The sequence below is a fragment of the Spermophilus citellus genome (genome assembly GCF_964194105.1).
Source record: "Spermophilus citellus genome assembly, chromosome: 8".
In the NCBI taxonomy this organism is placed as follows: domain Eukaryota; kingdom Metazoa; phylum Chordata; class Mammalia; order Rodentia; family Sciuridae; genus Spermophilus; species Spermophilus citellus.
This window is the reverse complement of record NC_138189.1, coordinates 123,679,713-123,698,637: the sequence shown is the minus strand read 5'-3', so window position 1 is coordinate 123,698,637 and position 18,925 is coordinate 123,679,713. Positions and strand designations below refer to the sequence as shown.

At 35.3% G+C, this 18,925-nt stretch overlaps 1 protein-coding gene across 1 annotated transcript in view; it reads left to right on the top strand.

Annotated features, from left to right (window-relative positions):
• Positions 1 to 516: 516 nt before the first annotated feature.
• The window catches only part of GLRB (glycine receptor beta), a 104,348-nt gene continuing 85,939 nt past the window's right edge, over positions 517 to 18,925 (top strand). The window contains exons 1-2 of the mRNA XM_081304570.1: positions 517 to 629; positions 2,290 to 2,439. Of these exons, the coding sequence (XP_081160696.1) occupies positions 2,318 to 2,439 (122 nt within the window). The 5' untranslated portion in view covers positions 517 to 629; positions 2,290 to 2,317. The remainder of the gene's footprint in view (positions 630 to 2,289; positions 2,440 to 18,925) is intronic.

Genomic DNA, 18,925 nt, shown 5'->3' with positions numbered 1-18,925 from the left:
GTGCCAGCAATTCTGATCAATTTAAGCTTGCTTAGAAAGGTCAGGCTTTTCGTAATTGGAGCCATCACTCTGAGACTTAGATGCCAGGATTCCAGGCAAATATGAAATCACACAAACTACTTTGCCCTTTTTGGTCCAAGAAGGTCGTTTGTATTCTATCCTGCTTTTCCTGCTAGTGGTCAAAAACTGACCTTAAATAATTCCAGTCCCACGAAAGGGATCATTATTATTACTATTTTCCTTTTTGTTCCAACATTGTCCTCTCGGCATCCCTCACTAACCTATTTAGTCCCTTAAAACGCACGGCGACAAAATCGCTCTGCTTAGAACCCCCGGGGCTCTCGGAGGGGAGGTGTCGCGTCCTTCCTGGCGCGTTCGGGATACCTCTTCCCTCCGCGTCACGGTGCTGCTTCAGCGCGGCCCCCGTGGTCCCCGCAGCGGTCCCGACAGCAGCGCGCCACAGCGCACGCTCCGCGGCCCGAGCAGGCGCGTCAGCCGAGCTCAGCGGTCGCGCGGGCGGCGGGGACGCAGCTGACCCCGCTCTGCGCCCGCTGCACCCCGGCCGCCACCGCTACCTCGGCCCCGGGCCGCCGCGATCTCGTCTGGCGGCTGCGGGCGGGGCGCCTCGGGTAAGGGCCGGGGGCTTCAACCAGGAGGGAGGTGCAGGAGAGGGTGGGCAGGGACAGCAGCGGAGGGTCTGGGAACAGGAATTAGCGCCTCTGCGGAAAGAGCGGGTCCAGGCTGGGGTGGCGGGGGCGCGGGGAGCACTGCGGCGTGCAGCGGGAGGCGGAGAGCACTGCCTGCCCGGCCGAGGGGCACTGGGCACAGGGCCGCTGCAGCCGCGTCACCGATGCGGTGGCGTCCACTGGGACGCTGGGGAAGAAGGTGCGCAGAGGGCCGCGGATAATTAGGGAACGCAAGATTGGCAGGGTGGGCTCCTGGTGGAGTTATATTTGTGCGGATTCCTCCAGTCATTGCCGCTGTCTCTTTTGAAAGACTGAGAATGAAGCCTGAGAACAGTGTGGAATTTTTCTCTTGCTTCCCCTTCGAACCATTTTCTTGGGGGAAAGATGTGGAGAAGTACCTGCTGCTGGGGCAAAAGTGACTGGAAGCAGATGCTTGGGGTAGGATGGGGGAAGGGAGCCCTCAAGGGTATACGTTGACTTAGAGCCATCAGTTGCTGTGGGTCTCATCAGGTCCTTCAGTTGTGTTAGGTGTAAGGACTTAGGAAGATGCCCTTCTGGCCTGCATTGGAAGAGAAAAAAAAAAAAAAAATCCTGGGAAAAAGAGTTGAAAAACATGACATAGAAGATGCAGATTTATGAGGGTGAGATGGAAATTAAGTTAGTGTTCAGGAACCTGACAAGTCTTGTACTTTGCGGAAAACAATGAGAGAGAAACAATTTATGATTTGACAATGAGTCTAAAAGAGGTTCAAATATTCCAATGTTAAAAGATGCTTAAAGTTTTTTTTTTTTTTGATGCATTAGACTGGGAAGAATTTAATTCTCATTTGAGCATTAACACTTTATTAAAATGTAGCTAAGAAGATTATTTGAAGAGTGTAACCACACTTGCTGTATTCTTTCATGTAATGTTACTCCAATTTCTAGAGAAATCTTTTTGATGATGAATGTTCGTATCCCATAAGCGTTCTGGAAAGCTAACAAACTAATATGTACTGTTTTGGGGGTAAAAATAGCTTGCAAATTTCATGTGTATAAATAAAAACACAATGAACTTAGAGTAGGAAACTTTGATGCTAAATTTTTCCTTTATCTCAGTTGTTTAATACTTAGAATTAAAATACTTTTATTGTTTTTGAAAACTTTACATACAAAATCCAAACAACATAGACATTTTAAAAGAAAACAAAAATTACCTCAAAGGTACTAATCAGAAATAACCATTTTAATGTTGTCAGGCATCCTCCCAGGTATCTTCCTAAACATATTTTGATATACTGTTCAATTCAATATCAGTTTACAATTTTATATAACCCTAGAGTGGAAATTTTACATAGTAACCTATTATACCTCATTGGAATCTTATTTTGTATATATCATTATTTCAACTGACTTTTACTACTATATAAAAAAAGACTTTACTACTACCATATAAAAGAGACTTTAAATATAGAGTGATATGTAACCATGTGGGATTGAGCAATTAGGATTTGATATACAAATGTATTTGCCCTGTGGGTACTAAGGATCATAATTCTTAAAGGGACAATTATATATTTATCATTTGCTTCATAAATGTAAACATTTTCTTGTTCTTTTATAGATCCAGCTCCTGAAATTAACCTTTCAAGATGAAGTTTTTATTGGCAATAGCCTTTTTTATTTTAATTTCCTTGTGGGTTGAAGAAGTCTATTCTAAAGAAAAGTCTTCAAAGAAAGGAAAGGGGAAAAAGAAGCAGTACCTATGCCCATCGTATGTTCTTCATGTCTTATATTCTTACATAAAGAAATTTTAATGCATTTGTTATAAGAGCAAGGTGGTTTATTAAAATACATGTCTGCCAAACTTTTCATATGAAAAAATGACAGTGTGAAATGAGGTTTAGAATGTGATACCTAATTCTCTGTGTTAAAGTTTTATAAAGTTTCGTTGGTGCCATGAATTTATATAATTTTTATATATCCTTTAGTAAGAAAAAAGTAAGAAAAAATTTACTATTGCTTTCTTATGTGTGCAACTTAAACCAGATACTGAGATTTCATGTTTTGATAAGCACTAATTTAAAAAGGTGATTTAAAAATATTTAAACATATTTTAAAATGAGTGTTCCTTAAAAATCAGATAGCTAATCTATGATTTCAAAATCTTTTTAGTTCATATTAATATATGAAGGAAGAAAATTTATATGGTAAATGAAGTTTCTAATTTAGTAAAGGCAATGAAATATTAGGAAATTAGGATATTTTCCAAAAAGCATGTCATTAAATGCAATGTCACTTCATTTACCATATAAATCCAACCCTACAAAAGACAATATTTTGCATTTTAGACTCTACTTTTATAGAAAAAGCTAATATTACTGATTAATAAAGGCAGATAATATTTACTAGTTAGAACAGTTGAACAGGATATACATAAATAACTTTCACAAAATATAATGTGTTTTTCACAACTAATGCAACATGTGCAGTGATCTGGAATAGAAATTAATTTGCTATTACAGGTAATTTTTCAATTAAGATTTCTTAAATGTTATATTGATCATAGACAATGTTTTTTTGCAGCATCATTATTACTTAAATATTTTCTATTATACTTTTATTGATGTTCTGTAGGAAGCATTAGGGTGTTGGGTGTGGTCACACACTCCTCTCATTACAGGAATTTGGGAGGGTGGGGCAGGAGGATCACAAGTTCCAGGCCAGTCTCAGCAACTTCCTGAGGCCATAAGCAATTTAATGAAACCTTGTATCAAAATAAAAATAGAAGGGATGGGAATGTTGCTCTGTTGCTCAGTGGTTAAGTGCCCCTGGGTTCAATCCTTAGTACCCCAAAACAAACAAACAAAAAATTAGAATATATTTGGGGAAGTATATTTTGTAAAGAAGGCACATTGGTATTGGTATTCTGAGATTGGTATTTATGTAGTTATATGAAACTAAGAGTCTGGAGTCAGCATCACGGAGACATAAAGCTTAGCATTTAGCAGAGCTCTTTATTAAAGGATATTTCCTGATTTTCACCTTTGATACTTCTATTTGTTTAACAGTATGATGTCAGGGCCAAATTTTTTGGTGTCTGACATCATGTCCCTGAGTTATACACGTCCCTTCTTGGCCATCTGCCCAGGTGAGTATCAACTGGGGATAGTGGCGGCAGGTTCAGGGTTAACCACAGTCTACAACCATTACCCTCCTTCACTGTTGCAGTTTTTGTGCCATAACCAAGAGATGAACATTTGAGGGAAGTGGATGTTGTCAGGTATTACTCTTCCCTAGTTAAAGGACACCTGTTCATGTTAGAGATTCTTTAAAGTAACCTTTTTTTGATTAAGGCTGACATACTGACACCAACTCTGGTAAATTCTTTGTTGTGATGATGATTCCATGTGTGGACTTAAGTCCTCTTAGGTCAGTCAGGTTTCCCTATGTGATGAAGATGACAGGGCTCTGTTCTCCTCCCTGTCCCCTGCCTAAATCAAAAGTCATGATTGAATTTTTATGAAAATTGCAACAGCAAGTCTTAGAATTACCATATATCTTACAACAGTGAGCCTGTGTGTGTGTGTGTGTGTGTGTGTGTGTGTGTGTGTGTGTGTGTTGGGGGGAAGTTTAAGTCAGATTAGAAACTGTCGTGGCTTTTTAAATTTACTTTTTAAACCCATATTGCTTTGAAGCACTAGAAAATCACAAATTGATTTTAATTTTTTTTTGATGTGTAAGTGAAGCAGCAATACTAGGCTTGATAAAATAAGTGATAAATTTACTTCCAAAGTTTTAGAAAATTAATATGGATTAACAAATAAGAAAATTTAAATTAGTAAAAATATTTTACATATGTCCTTGGGTACCATTACTTTTTTATCTTACAGCTTGAAGTTGATGTTAGTAACATTGGTCTTTCCTCTCCTTTTCTCTTCTACCTCAGTGATTTTGTCCAAATTCATAGCTGAAACTGCCATCATTTCCTGTTAACTCCTAGGTCTCTGTGTCTAGATCTCTCTGAAGAGTGCTACACCTGTTTATCCTGACTATCATGACCTCGAACTCAACATGATGAAGTCTGAATTCAAAACTCTTTCTCACCACTCCTAACATAATAGTCTCTTTCTTAGAAAATGGTACCCTCCTGCCTTTGCCATCTAAACTAAAATCCTGGAGATCACTATGTGGATCACTATAGACCTTCACTTTCTATCCAAGCTTCTCAAATTTAGCAGTCATGCAGAGTTGTCAATCCAGAGTCTTTTTTTAAAGTTATTAGATGGACCCAATACCTTTATTTTATTTATTTATTTTTATAGGGTGCTGAAGATCAAACCCAGTGCCTCACACGTGCCAGGCTAGTACTCTACCACTGAGCCACAACCCCAGCCCAAATGAACAATCTTTACCATCTCTGAAATCTCCTTCATTTCCATTTCCATGTACACATTGCTTTAATTACTACTTTCCACCCTCTTCCATGGACCCTTTTTTAGTCTCTGTGCTTCTTATTTTCTTCCATAAACTCATATCCCAATCTGACTCTGCAGCATATTTCCCAAATCTTAAATCTACTTAGGCTATTCCAATGTTGAGGTCCGTAAAGTGACTGCATAGCTTTCTGGATGAGGTTCAGATTTCTTGGTCCACTCACAAGGCTCTTGATCTGGTATCTGAGATACAATAGTATCTCCTCTATCCTGGCCCCTGTCTTATGTAGCATACACATGAGCCATGTCTTGTCTATATTTGATATTTTACATCTCCCATTGTTCTTTGCTGTACCAATGCTTTGACTCTTTCTCTTGCCTCAGTGGTGTTTTCCAAATTCAAGTTCATGGTTATTACTGTGATTTATTCACTATTGATTCCTAAGCCTCTATGTCCAGCCCAGAGCTCTTTAAGGACCTACTGCATTACACTCAACATGTTATTCTGACTGTCTTATTATGATCTCAGACTCAAACTTGAACTCTATTGCCTCCTTTGGAAAACCTTTTCTAATTGTTTTTTTTTGTTTGTTTGTTTTTAATTTGAGGTACAGGCGGATTAAATTCAGGGCCTCATATATGCTGTATAAGTGCTGTACCATTGTGCTAACCTTTAGTCCCCTTTCCTAATTTTTGATAGTGTGATTTAGATAATCACATTTTATACCTCCAAAGTTCCCTGATTTCCTCTCATGTTTATAATATTTTATGGTAATCATAAGTTGTAATTGTATGTTTTCCTCATTGGATTTTAAATTCCTTAGCATCAGCGTCTTATTTGTCTCAATCACCAAGTAACAGTGTAGTGCCTGACACAAAATATACATCTAATAAAATTTGTTTAAAGGCTCAGTAGAACCCTGAAGACCTCCAGGCATGGTGGGTTATGCCTGTAATTCATCCACTGTGGAGGCTGAAACAGGAGGATTGCAAGTTTGAGGACAGCCTTAGCAATTGAGCAAGGCCCTAAGCAACTTAGTGAAACCCTGTCTCAAAATATAAAATGGGCTGGATTTGTAGCTCAGTGTAAAGTGTCCCTGGGTTAAATTCCTAGTACACCCCCACCAAAAAAAGGCTTTAAAACAAAAAGATCTTTGACTACCTGTTGTTAAGTCATTATATCTGGATTTTATTAAGTCACTTAAAAGTAACTCATGATCCTTATGAATAATATTTAGAAATATGATCTCAATATAAAGAAAGCTATGTGTGGGCTGGGGATGTGGCTCAAGCGGTAGCGCAATTTGATCCTCAGCACCACATAAAAATAAAATAAAGATGTTGTGTCCACCGAAAAAAACCCTAAAAAATAAATATTAAAAAATTCTCTCTCTCTGAAAAACAAAAGAAAGCTATGTGTTGACAAGTATGTAATTAGTGAGGCATCTTTATTTTGGATTATGTTGCCTAGTAGAATTTTGGTCTCATCATAAAAAAATACCTTATCAATGAGTAAAATAAAATTTTACAAAGCAAATACTCATCCAAACTTAGGATATTTGATATTGGGATATGTAGTGAATATGTTAGGCAGAATTAGGAAACCATTATGATCCAGAAGGGATAAAGTGACAGGCTAGGTTTAATAAGATTGAAATATAAATTATACTTTGTTCCAGACATCACTGTGAAAGAATAGAATGTATGTAAATAGCTTAGCAGTGTGCATTTGGAAAAATATTAGATATTGTAATAATGACACAAATGAATGTGTGGTACATGTGTAATACTTAAGAAAGAAATTAGTGTTTCTATTTTAATAATTCCATGTTAAGTATATTGATTTTCTTAGTAGGATGATTTAAAGCAAAAGTTATAGGGATTTCTGCCCTTCTAGTCAGTATTTTCAGGATAGAAAAATAGGAATGATATAAGTAACTATAATCATGCCACATTAGGAAGAGCTGAAAGACCTGAGATAATTGATAGTTGTCTTCAAAGTTTTGAAAAAGTAAATTGGAGCTCAGAAAGTAGACTTTGACTTGGTACCACAATTGAAACCAGGACTAATGAATAGAAGCTACAGGGAAAGATTTTTGGCTCCAAATTAAGAACTTTCTCATAGAGATCTGACAAAATACAGTTGAGTAGAAAGGGAGGTAGTGAAGTCCCTATTACTAGAGCCACTCAGACTTGGCAGAAATGCTTTAGAGAAACATTGAACATTGGATAGGTAGCTGGGCTGGATGTTGATATTTAAGGTCATTTCAGTTTGTGAGATTTCTAAGATTCTGTGATTGTAACATTAAAATTGATTACAGCCTTATGATTGTCCAATAGCAAAATGACCTGGAAAAATCGGTTTTTTTTTAAACAAATTTTAGCTGGATTCACTTATTTAAATTGATCTGCCTTTATTTTTGGTTCATCGGCATGGAAAGCTCTACTACCTAAGATAAATATATCTTGGTCATGTGTTAATAATAAGGATTTAGTAATCCTCAGTGACAGAATTTCTTCTTGAAATTTCATGAATAATCAAGTTCTTAAAAATGTCTTTTTGGAATCCAGAAAAATCTTTTCTACTTTTCTGACTTAAGTCAGTCAGAAAAAATGTGTCAAGCTACTAAACCTCTTGAGAAATAATCATCACAGGATTACAAATATAAATGATCTAATCAATGCCTACCATAATTTATAAGAAGGCATAATAATGTGCATTTGTATTTGTTTGTATATTTTATATTAAGCCACAACATACCAAAATATAGTTTCAGAATGTTTGATTGAATAACAGCAATAAAAACCAGAACAGAATGGTCTCAACAATAACATCAGAAAACTCCAGGAACACTTTGCTGTTTTTGTTTTTGCTCATAGTAGACATAATACTTTTTAATACTGAACTTGTCCAGGCTGTGCAATGTCTTGGCATCATTTTGCCATCACTGAGCTAGGGAAACTTTTCCCTTTTGTTGAGAATTGTTCAGATTGCAGATGTCTGCTAGTTTATGATAAGTGCAACTAATATGTTTACAAGATGTGTTTGAAATTTCTCCTCCCAAATCGCTCTCATTTTTGGCTCATACTCTATCTTAGGTATGAGGAGCTTAATAAGCTCTCAAGCATGAAGGATGCTTTTATATCAGCGTGTTTTTATGTTAGTGTGTATTTATCTTATCTTCTAAATCACCTTTCCTCCAAACTGTTGGCGCTGTACCTTTAAAACTTGTGACATAATCATATTTTTTTTGGTTGGATTCTATATGCAGTTGGGGAAAATGTGACTTATTTATAGTAGTTTGTTCATAAGCTAAAAACATGGTGTATGTATTTAAAGGTGTTTGATATCTGTTATGAGAATTTTTTTGTCTACTGCACAGTGACATTTAATGATAGTATGTGTGCACTTGAGGTCTATATGTTGTGGGAGGGGAAGATTAATGATTTATCAAAGCCATTATGTGTTATCTCAGGACTGTGTCAGTCATCTTGTTCTGATTGTTCTATCTAGTATTATTTAACAGACTAAATGAATTTCAAGTTAATACCAATTTCTTGCTTCCTCATGGAAATGCTTGATACAGTTATATTGGCTCAAAGATGAAAGACTGATTGGGAAAAGATACAGATAATCTATAAAATAGATACAAGTGAATGTTGCCTATATTGTTATTAATATTTATCTAGATCAAGTTTTTGATTTTTTGCTAATGTTCGGTTTTGTATTTTCTTACTACCTATTGAACAATTGCACTTTAATAGCAAGCTATTATTTTGTAATTGATTGAATTAATGATAATCCCCTTTCCAATTAATTTGCCAGGTTTTGAATTTGGCATCCTCATTCCATCAGCTACTCAAGCATGAAACTTAAGTGGAATTTGCCCCTTCTCTTAAAATGATCTCCAAGATCATCATGTTCAAGTTTTTCTTTAGTGTATCTTTTCTTATCATCTTAACCATTTTCATTACATTATTTTCTCAGTTATTCACCCTCTTTTTTCTTTTCCACCTTATCATACTGCTTGCATATCCCTCTTGCAGGTCTTAAGTTCAGTAACCCACAGTTTACCAAAACCCTTTTTGTCCATATTGCATATTTTGATATTTTATTATTTAATTCTTTATGTGACAACATCCTTCGTTTTCTAGTTGAACTATACTTGGTATTAATTAACTATGTTGTAAATATTTGAGATGAGAGGGTTGTATATGCTGCCTGTTTCAAAATTCTTTGTATATGAGCTCTATTCATGCTTGATGAATCCAATGGAATCAAATGGGTAACTGATTATATAGAAAAAAATCATAAATTGGTTTTTGATGCGTCAGTGGCTCACTGGTACTGTTTAAAAGTAATACTTCTAAACTTGTACAGTTTAATATTAACTTTATGCATCTACTTACTAAATTATGATGGGAATTGTAATAGAACAGAAATAATACTGCCACATCTCAATTAGCACTGTTATTGATTGACTTATGACATTCTGTGAGCCATTTCATTTATCTGGGTCTCAGTGGTCTGCCTTGTACAGTGAAAAGTGTGATCTCAGTAGTTTCTTAATTTCCCTTATTCATTCATAGCAACTATACTGTTTATGATATAAATTTATTTTTATGCTTGTTTTTGAGCATTTTTGTCAGTCTATTTTGTTTTCCAATTTTGAACCAGTCAAGCCTGGAAAAAAATACTCAAAATTCTATTTCTTAACCAAGCTAATTGCAAAGGGATCTAATTTTAGAGTTGATTTACCAAATGTAGGTTTTTATAAGGATTCCAAAGTAGAATAATGCATGTGTCAGTTGAATTATCTACCTTCTTAGCTGACTGCATTTTCACAAATTAAGATGTTTGTGCTATTTATTTGTTGTTCTGGAGGCTAATAATTTTTGTGATATTGCAAAGAATAGAGTAGATTTATAAAAGTCTCCTGTGTTCTTTATGGGCTACTGCCTAAGAGAGACATGTGACTGCCCTTTACAGAGAGCTGAGAACTCTTTAAGTAAGTTCCTTTACCACAGACATTTTATAGAAATTTACACTTTGAATTCATGAAGTAAATTATTCAAATTTATGTATATGAATATTTTCTCTAAGTAATAATGTAACTATGAAATAATATTTCTAGAGCTCTGATTGGAATAACAGTAAAATGCTTACTAAGTCATTAATAGAATATGTTGGATAACTTGAAATGTCTGACCTTTATTAATGCTCAGGTAAGGATACAATAGTAGGAACTCATGATCATTCAGGAAGTTAACTGCTTCAATTCCTGATTCCTGAGAATAACCTCATAGGAAAGATTGAGCTATTAATGAGGAGATGGAGGAGATGTGTGGTGTTCTTTGCATCAGAATTTAACTCTCAGTGATACCTCAGACTATAGACATGGCTGACGAAGTCATCTGAAGGTCATAATGCAGCATTCTTTATTATCATCTATATGTTCTGCTTTGACCTTCCTGGAATATAACATTTTTAAATTTAATTTTACAAGTGTGTATGTTATCATTTTGAATCATTATTAATTGTTTTGTGCTATTCTCTTCTTGGCTGGGTCTTATGGTTCCACAATCCTCTTTCTTGTCCCATAGCAATTCTGTTTTTTCTGACTATGTACTTTCAGCCCCAGCCCTATCAGTCTTAGCATGAAATTTTAACTTTTACTTCAAAGAAAAAGAAGAAAAGTCTTTGAACAGGAACTCTGCTGGTGTCTGTTTTTACTCCAAAGCTAACAAACATAACAATATTTTTCTTTTTCTCCTCTGCTGTTACCTTAGGAGAAAAGGAAAAGAGGAACTTCTTTTGATCAAAGCCCTAGGTCCCATCTCCTCCATTCTCTCTGTCATCTCTTATCAGCTTACCCCAGGTCTCTCATGTTTTTAATTTTGTTACACTATTTGGTAGTTTTTTCCCTCTAAGGGCTTGCAAACATATTGAAGGGTCTCTTGCCAGAAAAAAATGTGTAGTTTTTTATATTCCTATTTCATTCACTTGCCCTGGTCTGTTAATTGCTCTATTTCTTGAACCAAAATGGCCTGCACTTTTTTAGTTCTCCTTCAGTATTTTTTCCATTAGTTGAAGTCCCTTAAATTACAAAAGCCATGCGTGATCTTTAAAACAAGTAAGGCATTATGTGCTTTTTAATTATTCATCTATTAATACTGATTACTGTCTCTGCTGTACCTTTTGATAAAGATATTTATCTGATTCCTTTTAAATAAATCTAGTGACTTTCTTCAAGTTTTTATTATTACTTGATAAGAAATACTATCTTCTCCATTCTGATATAATCCTGCATTTTATCTGCTCTTCCTATACTTCAAGAATTTTGGTCATTTCTGGGTCATTTTTCTACCTCTCTGACTGGAACTGATTTTCTATCTTCACTGACTGTTCTTCTGTCTTTCTTGTCCTGAAACTTTGAATTTTAGCAGATATTGTGTGCTTGTTTCTTTTAGTCTCTTACTCATCAGTTTTCCTCTTAGTAATTTCCAGTCATGTCAGTGTTTATGCCTGTATCTTCACCTCTATGTGTAACTACTCTTGTGATTTCCAGGCCATTATCTTCATCTTCCTCTTGGACCTCAAGGTTAAGGTATCAAACATCTTAAGCTGGCTCTGTTTCTGAGTTCCCTGGCTCTGTATCCAGGCTTTCATGAAAAATGTCAGAATCATCCTCAGTTCTTTTATGTCCTTTTATCTTTATCATCTCATCATGACTCATTCTGTTGATTCTTGCTCAGCAATGACTCTTGCATCTGGCTGTTTCTCCCCATCCCTATTGCTGTTGTCTTCGTCAGACCCTAACATTTCACCTCGAGTCTGTTACTGCAGTTACGTACCTACACTCCTGATCTCCATTCTGTCCTCTCCAGAGGTTGATACTCTACAGCAGTGGACCTCAAATATTTCCAGGAACCCTTTATATAAGACATCTAATATATAATCTCGTACATTTTTAAGGACACAAAGAGCTCTAGCTTATGTGGGTTGTATCTATTTATATTACCTTATTACAAATAAAGCATCAACTTTAAATAATATTTATTCATTAAAATATCTAAGGGCTGTGGTTGTAGTTCAGGATAGAGCATTGCACAGCGTGTAGTGGTCCCTGGCTTTACCCTCACACACTACACACACACATACACACACACACACACACCATAAACCAAAGCCAAACCACTGAAAATAAGTGTATCCATTAAATATTAACGTGAATAACTTATTTTATGAAAGTAAATTATATTTTCTTTTTTTTAAAGAGAGAGTGAGAGAGGGAGAGAGAGAGAGAGAGAGAGAGAGAATTTTTCTTTTTTTTTTTAAAGAGAGTGAGAGAGGAGAGTGAGAGAGAGTGAGAGAGAGAATTTTTAATATTTTTATTTTTTAGTTCTCGGCGGACACAACATCTTTGTTGGTATGTGGTGCTGAGAATTGAACCCGGGTCGCACGCACGCCAGGCGAGCGCGCTACCGCTTGAGCCACATCCCCAGCCCCGAGAGAGAATTTTTCAATATTTATTTTTTATTTATCGGCAGACACAACATCTTTGTTTGTATGTGGTGCTGAGGATAGAACCTGGGCTGCACGCATGCCAGGTGAGCGCGCTACCGCTTGAGCCACATCCCCAGCCCCAGTAAATTGTATTTTCAAAATCCAAAGAAATAAAATAAAAGAAGGGGCTTTTTTAATTCATTGGTTTAATGACCAGCTTCATGAAAGATGGAAGGATTCTCATCTGCTTCTGTATTCAGTTCATTATGATAGATTGTTTTGGTTGAAGTATATGAAGAAAGTATGATCTAATGCAGACATATAATTGAAAGAGGGAAGAATGTTTTAATAGCCTTTTCATAACTGTGAATGTTCTTTAATGTCATGCCAAAGTTTAACAAGTGATAGTTCCCTAAAAGAGAGTTGCAATGTGAATGTGAAATCAGATGAGTGAACATTTTGTTCTCTGTTTCATTAAAATTCACTGTTCTCTCTTGCACATTGAATGACTTCTTTTGTTCAAAAGGGATTTTATAACATCATGCACTGGACATTTGGAAAATATTGGTTTGCTGGGGTTTATATTTTGCAAATCTTCCAAATGCTGACATATTTTATTATACAACATCAAAAAAGTCACATTCATCTAATAATACTGCCTATCTCACTGGAATTAGTCTGTAAATATTGAGAAACTGTCAAAATCATGGTGGCAATTATTTTCTCTAAAATTCATATTTTTGTTTGGAAATTCAGATTCTGTCACTGAAAGCAAATAACTTTCGGTTGTTTTCCCAAAAGTACAAGCTCCTTTCATTCACTTTTACAAAAAGTTTGCCCAAATATTTATATCTGAATTATTATAGTTTTTCTATGATGCTCCATGAAAATGGCCTTTTCTGAGGAGTAGCTATTGATTTCTGATGTTAAGTTAAATAATCACTCAACTGTACTTTTCTCAGAAAAAAAATTATCATAATTTGGAATGCAACAGAAATGGTGTCTGGATATTCCGCATTTTACCATGCAGAATATTAAAAAGTGTTGATATAAGTTTCAGAATTCCACAAAATTAATAATTTTTAAAACTAATTTCTAAGTAACATTGCTTAGGAACACTGTCTTCAATTTTTTGCTTGGATATTACTGTGGATATGTGGTGGTAAGGAATACAGTTACATTTGGACATATGAGTATTGTTTTCTTGATTTGTCCTATTGCTCTATCAGTTGTTTTTGTACCATCAGGGTAAATGTAAACATATTGAAAAAGTAAATAATATTTTATTTTATTATGAAAATAATTTTGATTCTGTTGACTGAGAGTGTCTTGGGTAGCTCAGGGTTTGGTGTTCCTCACTCTAAGAACTGTCACTCTTTTGTGTCAACATTATTTGTGATGCTTCATATGTATCTGATGCTTTATTCCCTGCTTTGGGCTAGCCTTCAAGTTTCTTTCCCATTCTGCTCTGCATTTCCATCATATTCTGCCATGCAGCACTTCTTAGTATCCCTGTATGGCCCCCTCTTGGTGAGCCCATTCTGTTGTACATTCTGTAACTTTTTCTAGCCATTTGCCTTATCCTTTCTCTTACTCTGTTGCACCCCTCCTTACCCTTCTAGTGCCAGACAAAAATTATCTCTTGTATGAACTTCCTGCCATTTAATCTATACAAAATGAGTGCTAAAAATATAAAAATATCACGTTAATATTGATAAATTTCAAGTAAAATTAGTTGAATTAATACAGATGAGTAATCAATGGACCACAAAATTCAAGGAATAGAGCTCCCATTTACTCTGTTATGGATTTATTGTGTTTCCTCATATAATCTTTGTTGGGTCCTGATTCATAAACTAAAGGCATTAGCAATATGATTTTATGAATTTCTCAGTGTCATTGGGGAAGACATTTATTCTGCAGTTTTAATATGTGGAAACAGTGCTGTCTTGAGTCAGAAGAGACCTGGCTTCTCTTTTAGAATGAATTACTATATGAACTTGTGACCTTGAATAAGCTATCATTTTGCCTCTTCAGATCTCCATTTTCTTATCTGCAAAATGGAAATGATCATCTTTATTTATTTCACAGAATTCTCAAACTGTGTAGTTTGAAATTATATTTGAGAGTATTTTCTAAACTGCAAAAATTCTACAAAGTGGATTACCTATCTTTGGTATATTAGAGTTTCCTTTAAAGAGGCCAAAGGAGTTTTGCATTTTAAATAGTACTTTTAGTCTCATTCTTCTGCCATTACTTAAGATAATTTGTGAATATAGAAAAACTAATTATGGGGAAAATATCTGATTAGTGGCGCATTTGGCAGTCAGTCTTTGTTCTTTTCATTCCTTATCCAAGTTTTTTCATTAATGTTCTTGCCACTGTGTTTATATTTATTTAGTTATTACCTTCACTAATGGGAACAAATTTTTCATGTTCATTGTCATTTGGCCTTTGTTTATTTTTATCATTTTCAAGCAACATGTGGGCTTACTTATAGCCTTTTACTGAAATTTAAAGTTCATTGAAGTTCTTTTTAAATAACAGAATATTACTTTCTGAGCATACAATCTTATAATCTTCCTCTTCATGCATATATATTTCACCAATAAAAAATAATGATGAGTTTGATTAAAGTAGTCAATTTGAGAGTTGACTACCAATGGGAGTTTCATAAATAAGAAGTCACCCTGTGCTACTGTGGTCAAGAAAAAGCGTCTGATGCCTTCCTTCTTCATAGAGTACGTGCGCATTTAAGGAAGCGAAGTATGAAATGTATTGCGGTAAAAGTAGGTAGGAGATGAGGGAAACCAGGAGTTTAGTTTTGAACGTGGTAAGTTTGAGGTATCCATTAGATATCAAAAAGGAAATGTCAGTTAGTTGTCAGAAATTCTGGAAAAAGGTGCAAGCAGCAGGCATAAGTTTGAGAGTTGTGAGACCTGATGAGATTGCTTAGAAAGTAAATTAACTAGAAATACAAAGGTATATGAGAAATAATTATTTGGGAACAGGTTGTGGAAATGAAGAACAGGCAAAGAAGAATGAAAAGAAACATCAAGGAAGTAAGATCAGGAATAAAAGTGTGAGGTCTTTTACTAGGAATTCAAGTGAAGTTAAGAACATGTTAGGGGTCAACAATATTTGATACTTGTTAGGTCAAGAGAGCTAAGGTTGGAAATTGGCCATGGAGTTTGACAGCATGTGTGACCTTGACAAGGATTGTTTATATAGGTGGTGGTTACAAAAGTCTTAATAGATCAAATTCAAAAGATATTGCAAAGAGAAGAAACAGAGACTGTAGTATTAATATTTGTTTGATGGATTTTGATGTAAACAAAAGCAGAAAAATTGGCCATAGTTGAAGGAGAGGGAGGATCATTGGACAGGTTTTTAACAGATGAGAGATAATAAAGCATATTTATAAGGTGATGAAAATGTTCTAGTAGAGAGAGAAAATTTATGATGCAAGAAAGAGAGACAATTTCTGGAGTGATTCCACAATGGCAGAGATTCTCAGACGACTGGAAAGTATGACCTTGAGTAGCATTTTCTTCTCTTTTTCCAGCTTATCATGAGATTCACAGTGATAGAGAAAAATTAGATTATCCATGGTTCTGTTTAAAAGCCATATTAAGTCGGGGAATATAACAAGGAATTTCACATGATAGCATGTCAGCACCTTCCAACTCTGGCATTTAATTAGAACATACATTCAAAGCAAAATGCCTTACTTGTGTGGTTGTAAGAGTCAAAGTGTTCTGATAAATAATAGAATATCAAATGTTTTCTTTTAAGGCTCAATTATATAAGCACAAAGGCTCTGCAAATTCTGTGTAGGTTTTAATTATTGATCCTTCTGCCAAATCATAGATAACTGGTTGTGGCTCCTCCTTCAGCTCAGGTTCCAGAAGATTAGTGTATGGAGTTTCAGATTACTTATGGAGGCCAATTTCTAAGAAGTATTTATGAATTACCTTTTAGTAGCATATGAAATCTTAGGGGAAAAAGCTTGCTTGAATGGGAGTCTTAAGATCTCCTTATGGATATCAGATAAAATTCTTGGTGACCTTGCAGGGAAAGGAATAAGATTTCTAAGATATGAATTCTTTGTATCAGAAGTTAAGCTAGGTTTTCTTTGAGAACTTATTATTTTATTTTATAAATTTATGAAATGCCATGTGATAATTCATTATATGTATATGGTAGGTAGTGATCAAATCAGAATATTGAACATTTCCATATCCTAAAACATGTTTTCAAATGTTGATTAACACAAAATAACTGTACATATTCATGGGGCTCAGTACACATATACATAAGCATGTATGTGATGCTTCAGTACACTTATACAATAGGTACCAATCAAATCAGGGTAATATTTTTCCCATGTCCTTTCATTGTTATTTTGGAGGACTTCAAACTCATCTTTTTCACTTATTCAAGGAACATGTCATAGGTTATTGTGAACAATAGACCTCCACTTTTCTGTAGAACACTAGGACTTCCTATGTCTCTACAGTTGTGTTTGGACACCTATTATCCCTCCTCTCCTCCCTTCCCATTCTAGTAATTACTGTTATATGTTATATTGGAATTTTTAATATTTTTTAGTTGTTGATGGACCTTTATTTTATTTATTTGTATGTGGTGCTGAGAATCGAACCCAGTGCTAGGCAAGTGCATTACCATTGAGCCACAACCCCAGTTCCAATATATTGGAATTTTTTAACATCTATGTATGTGAGGGAACGTGTAGAATTTGTCTTTCTCCATTTAACCTATTTCACTTAACATGATGGCCTCCAGTTCCATCTATTTTGCCACGAATAATATGATATCATACTTTTATGGGGAAATTATATTTTATTGCATATATCTATCACATTTTATTTATCAGTTTATCTGTTGGTTGGCATTTAAGCTGATTCCATAGCTTAGCTATCAGGAATCTAGGTTTTCACATAGAGACTTTTTAAAGTTCTGTGTAGAAATGAACAATTATTGATGAAACAATTGGTTAGAACAAAGAACCTTAATTAAAAACAAGTTATCAAATTTAAAACACATAATGTTAATAACTCTTAAATATTAGCTCATGTGAAATTTCCTAAGTTCCTACTTCAAAATATATACATAGCTACATTTATTTACCATAACCTTATTTATTTGAAAGTCTTTTGTCTTTATGCTAAGTCCTTCCAGACCCAAATACAGACATGATCACTGAGTTTTTGCTATTAAGGAACACCCCTAATTATTGCTATGGTCTGGACATTGTTTGAATGTGTTTCCCAAGAGTTTAGGTACTTAAAACTTAGTCTCCATGGTAGTACTGTTTACATAGTACAACTTTTAAAAGGCTTTGCATAGCATAGGGGAATCAGATCATGGGACCACCACCCTTGCAAGGAATTAATACTGGTTTTGCAGAGTGAGTTAGTTCTCATGAAAACAGGTTTATAAAGGGAGGCTCCCTGATGTGTTTGGCTCCTTCTGCACATGACTATTTCCCTTTCTGTTTCTCTGCCATGTTGTGGTTTAGCCATGGGGACCAGGACATTGGTACTATGCTTCTGGACTGCCAGAGCTTAAACCTAAGTAAACTGTTTTTTAATATAGTAACTAATCTCAAGTATTTTGTTATAGCAACACAAAATGTTTAAATACAATTACTTATACATAATTTTCAAGTAAACTTTGTTTTCATATTACTTATGCAGTCAATGTATTTGAGCAAGATGTGCATTTATTAGTTCTATTTTCTGTTTAAATTACCACTTAAATCAGTTAAAAGTTAACTTAGTATATTAAAAAGTTAAAGGAGACTCTTTCTCTCTCAGTTATGGCTGAATCCTAAAGTCAAGAACAAAATAATAGAACCAGGAACCCCTACAATATCAGGATTCTGATCTCTTATGTAAGTCATACCACAAAAGGGTTTTGCATAGAAGCTGAAGGTTGGCTTTATTTCCTTTAGTGCAGAATTTACTCCAGTGGCCTAAAAGGAATAAGGTTGGAGAGACAAAGTGGGAGACATTCTTTGAAGGAAATTCTGGTAATGCTGTGGTTGTTTTCGTACTATCAGTCATGGGAATGGGAGGAAAGTGCCTTTCCTTTTCCCCAAACCTAATGAGAGGGACTTCAAGGCAGAATTGTATCTCCTCCTGTTTTGGGGGGATGCTCATTGAGGGCTGGTGTCTGATCCACACCGGAGAGGTCAAAGGCAGCCTGTGACTGTAAACTAGAAGCAAGGAAGCAGACAGAAGAGGGCTGCCGTGGGAAGGGAATGTTTTCTGTCAGGGAAAGGAGCACTTGAA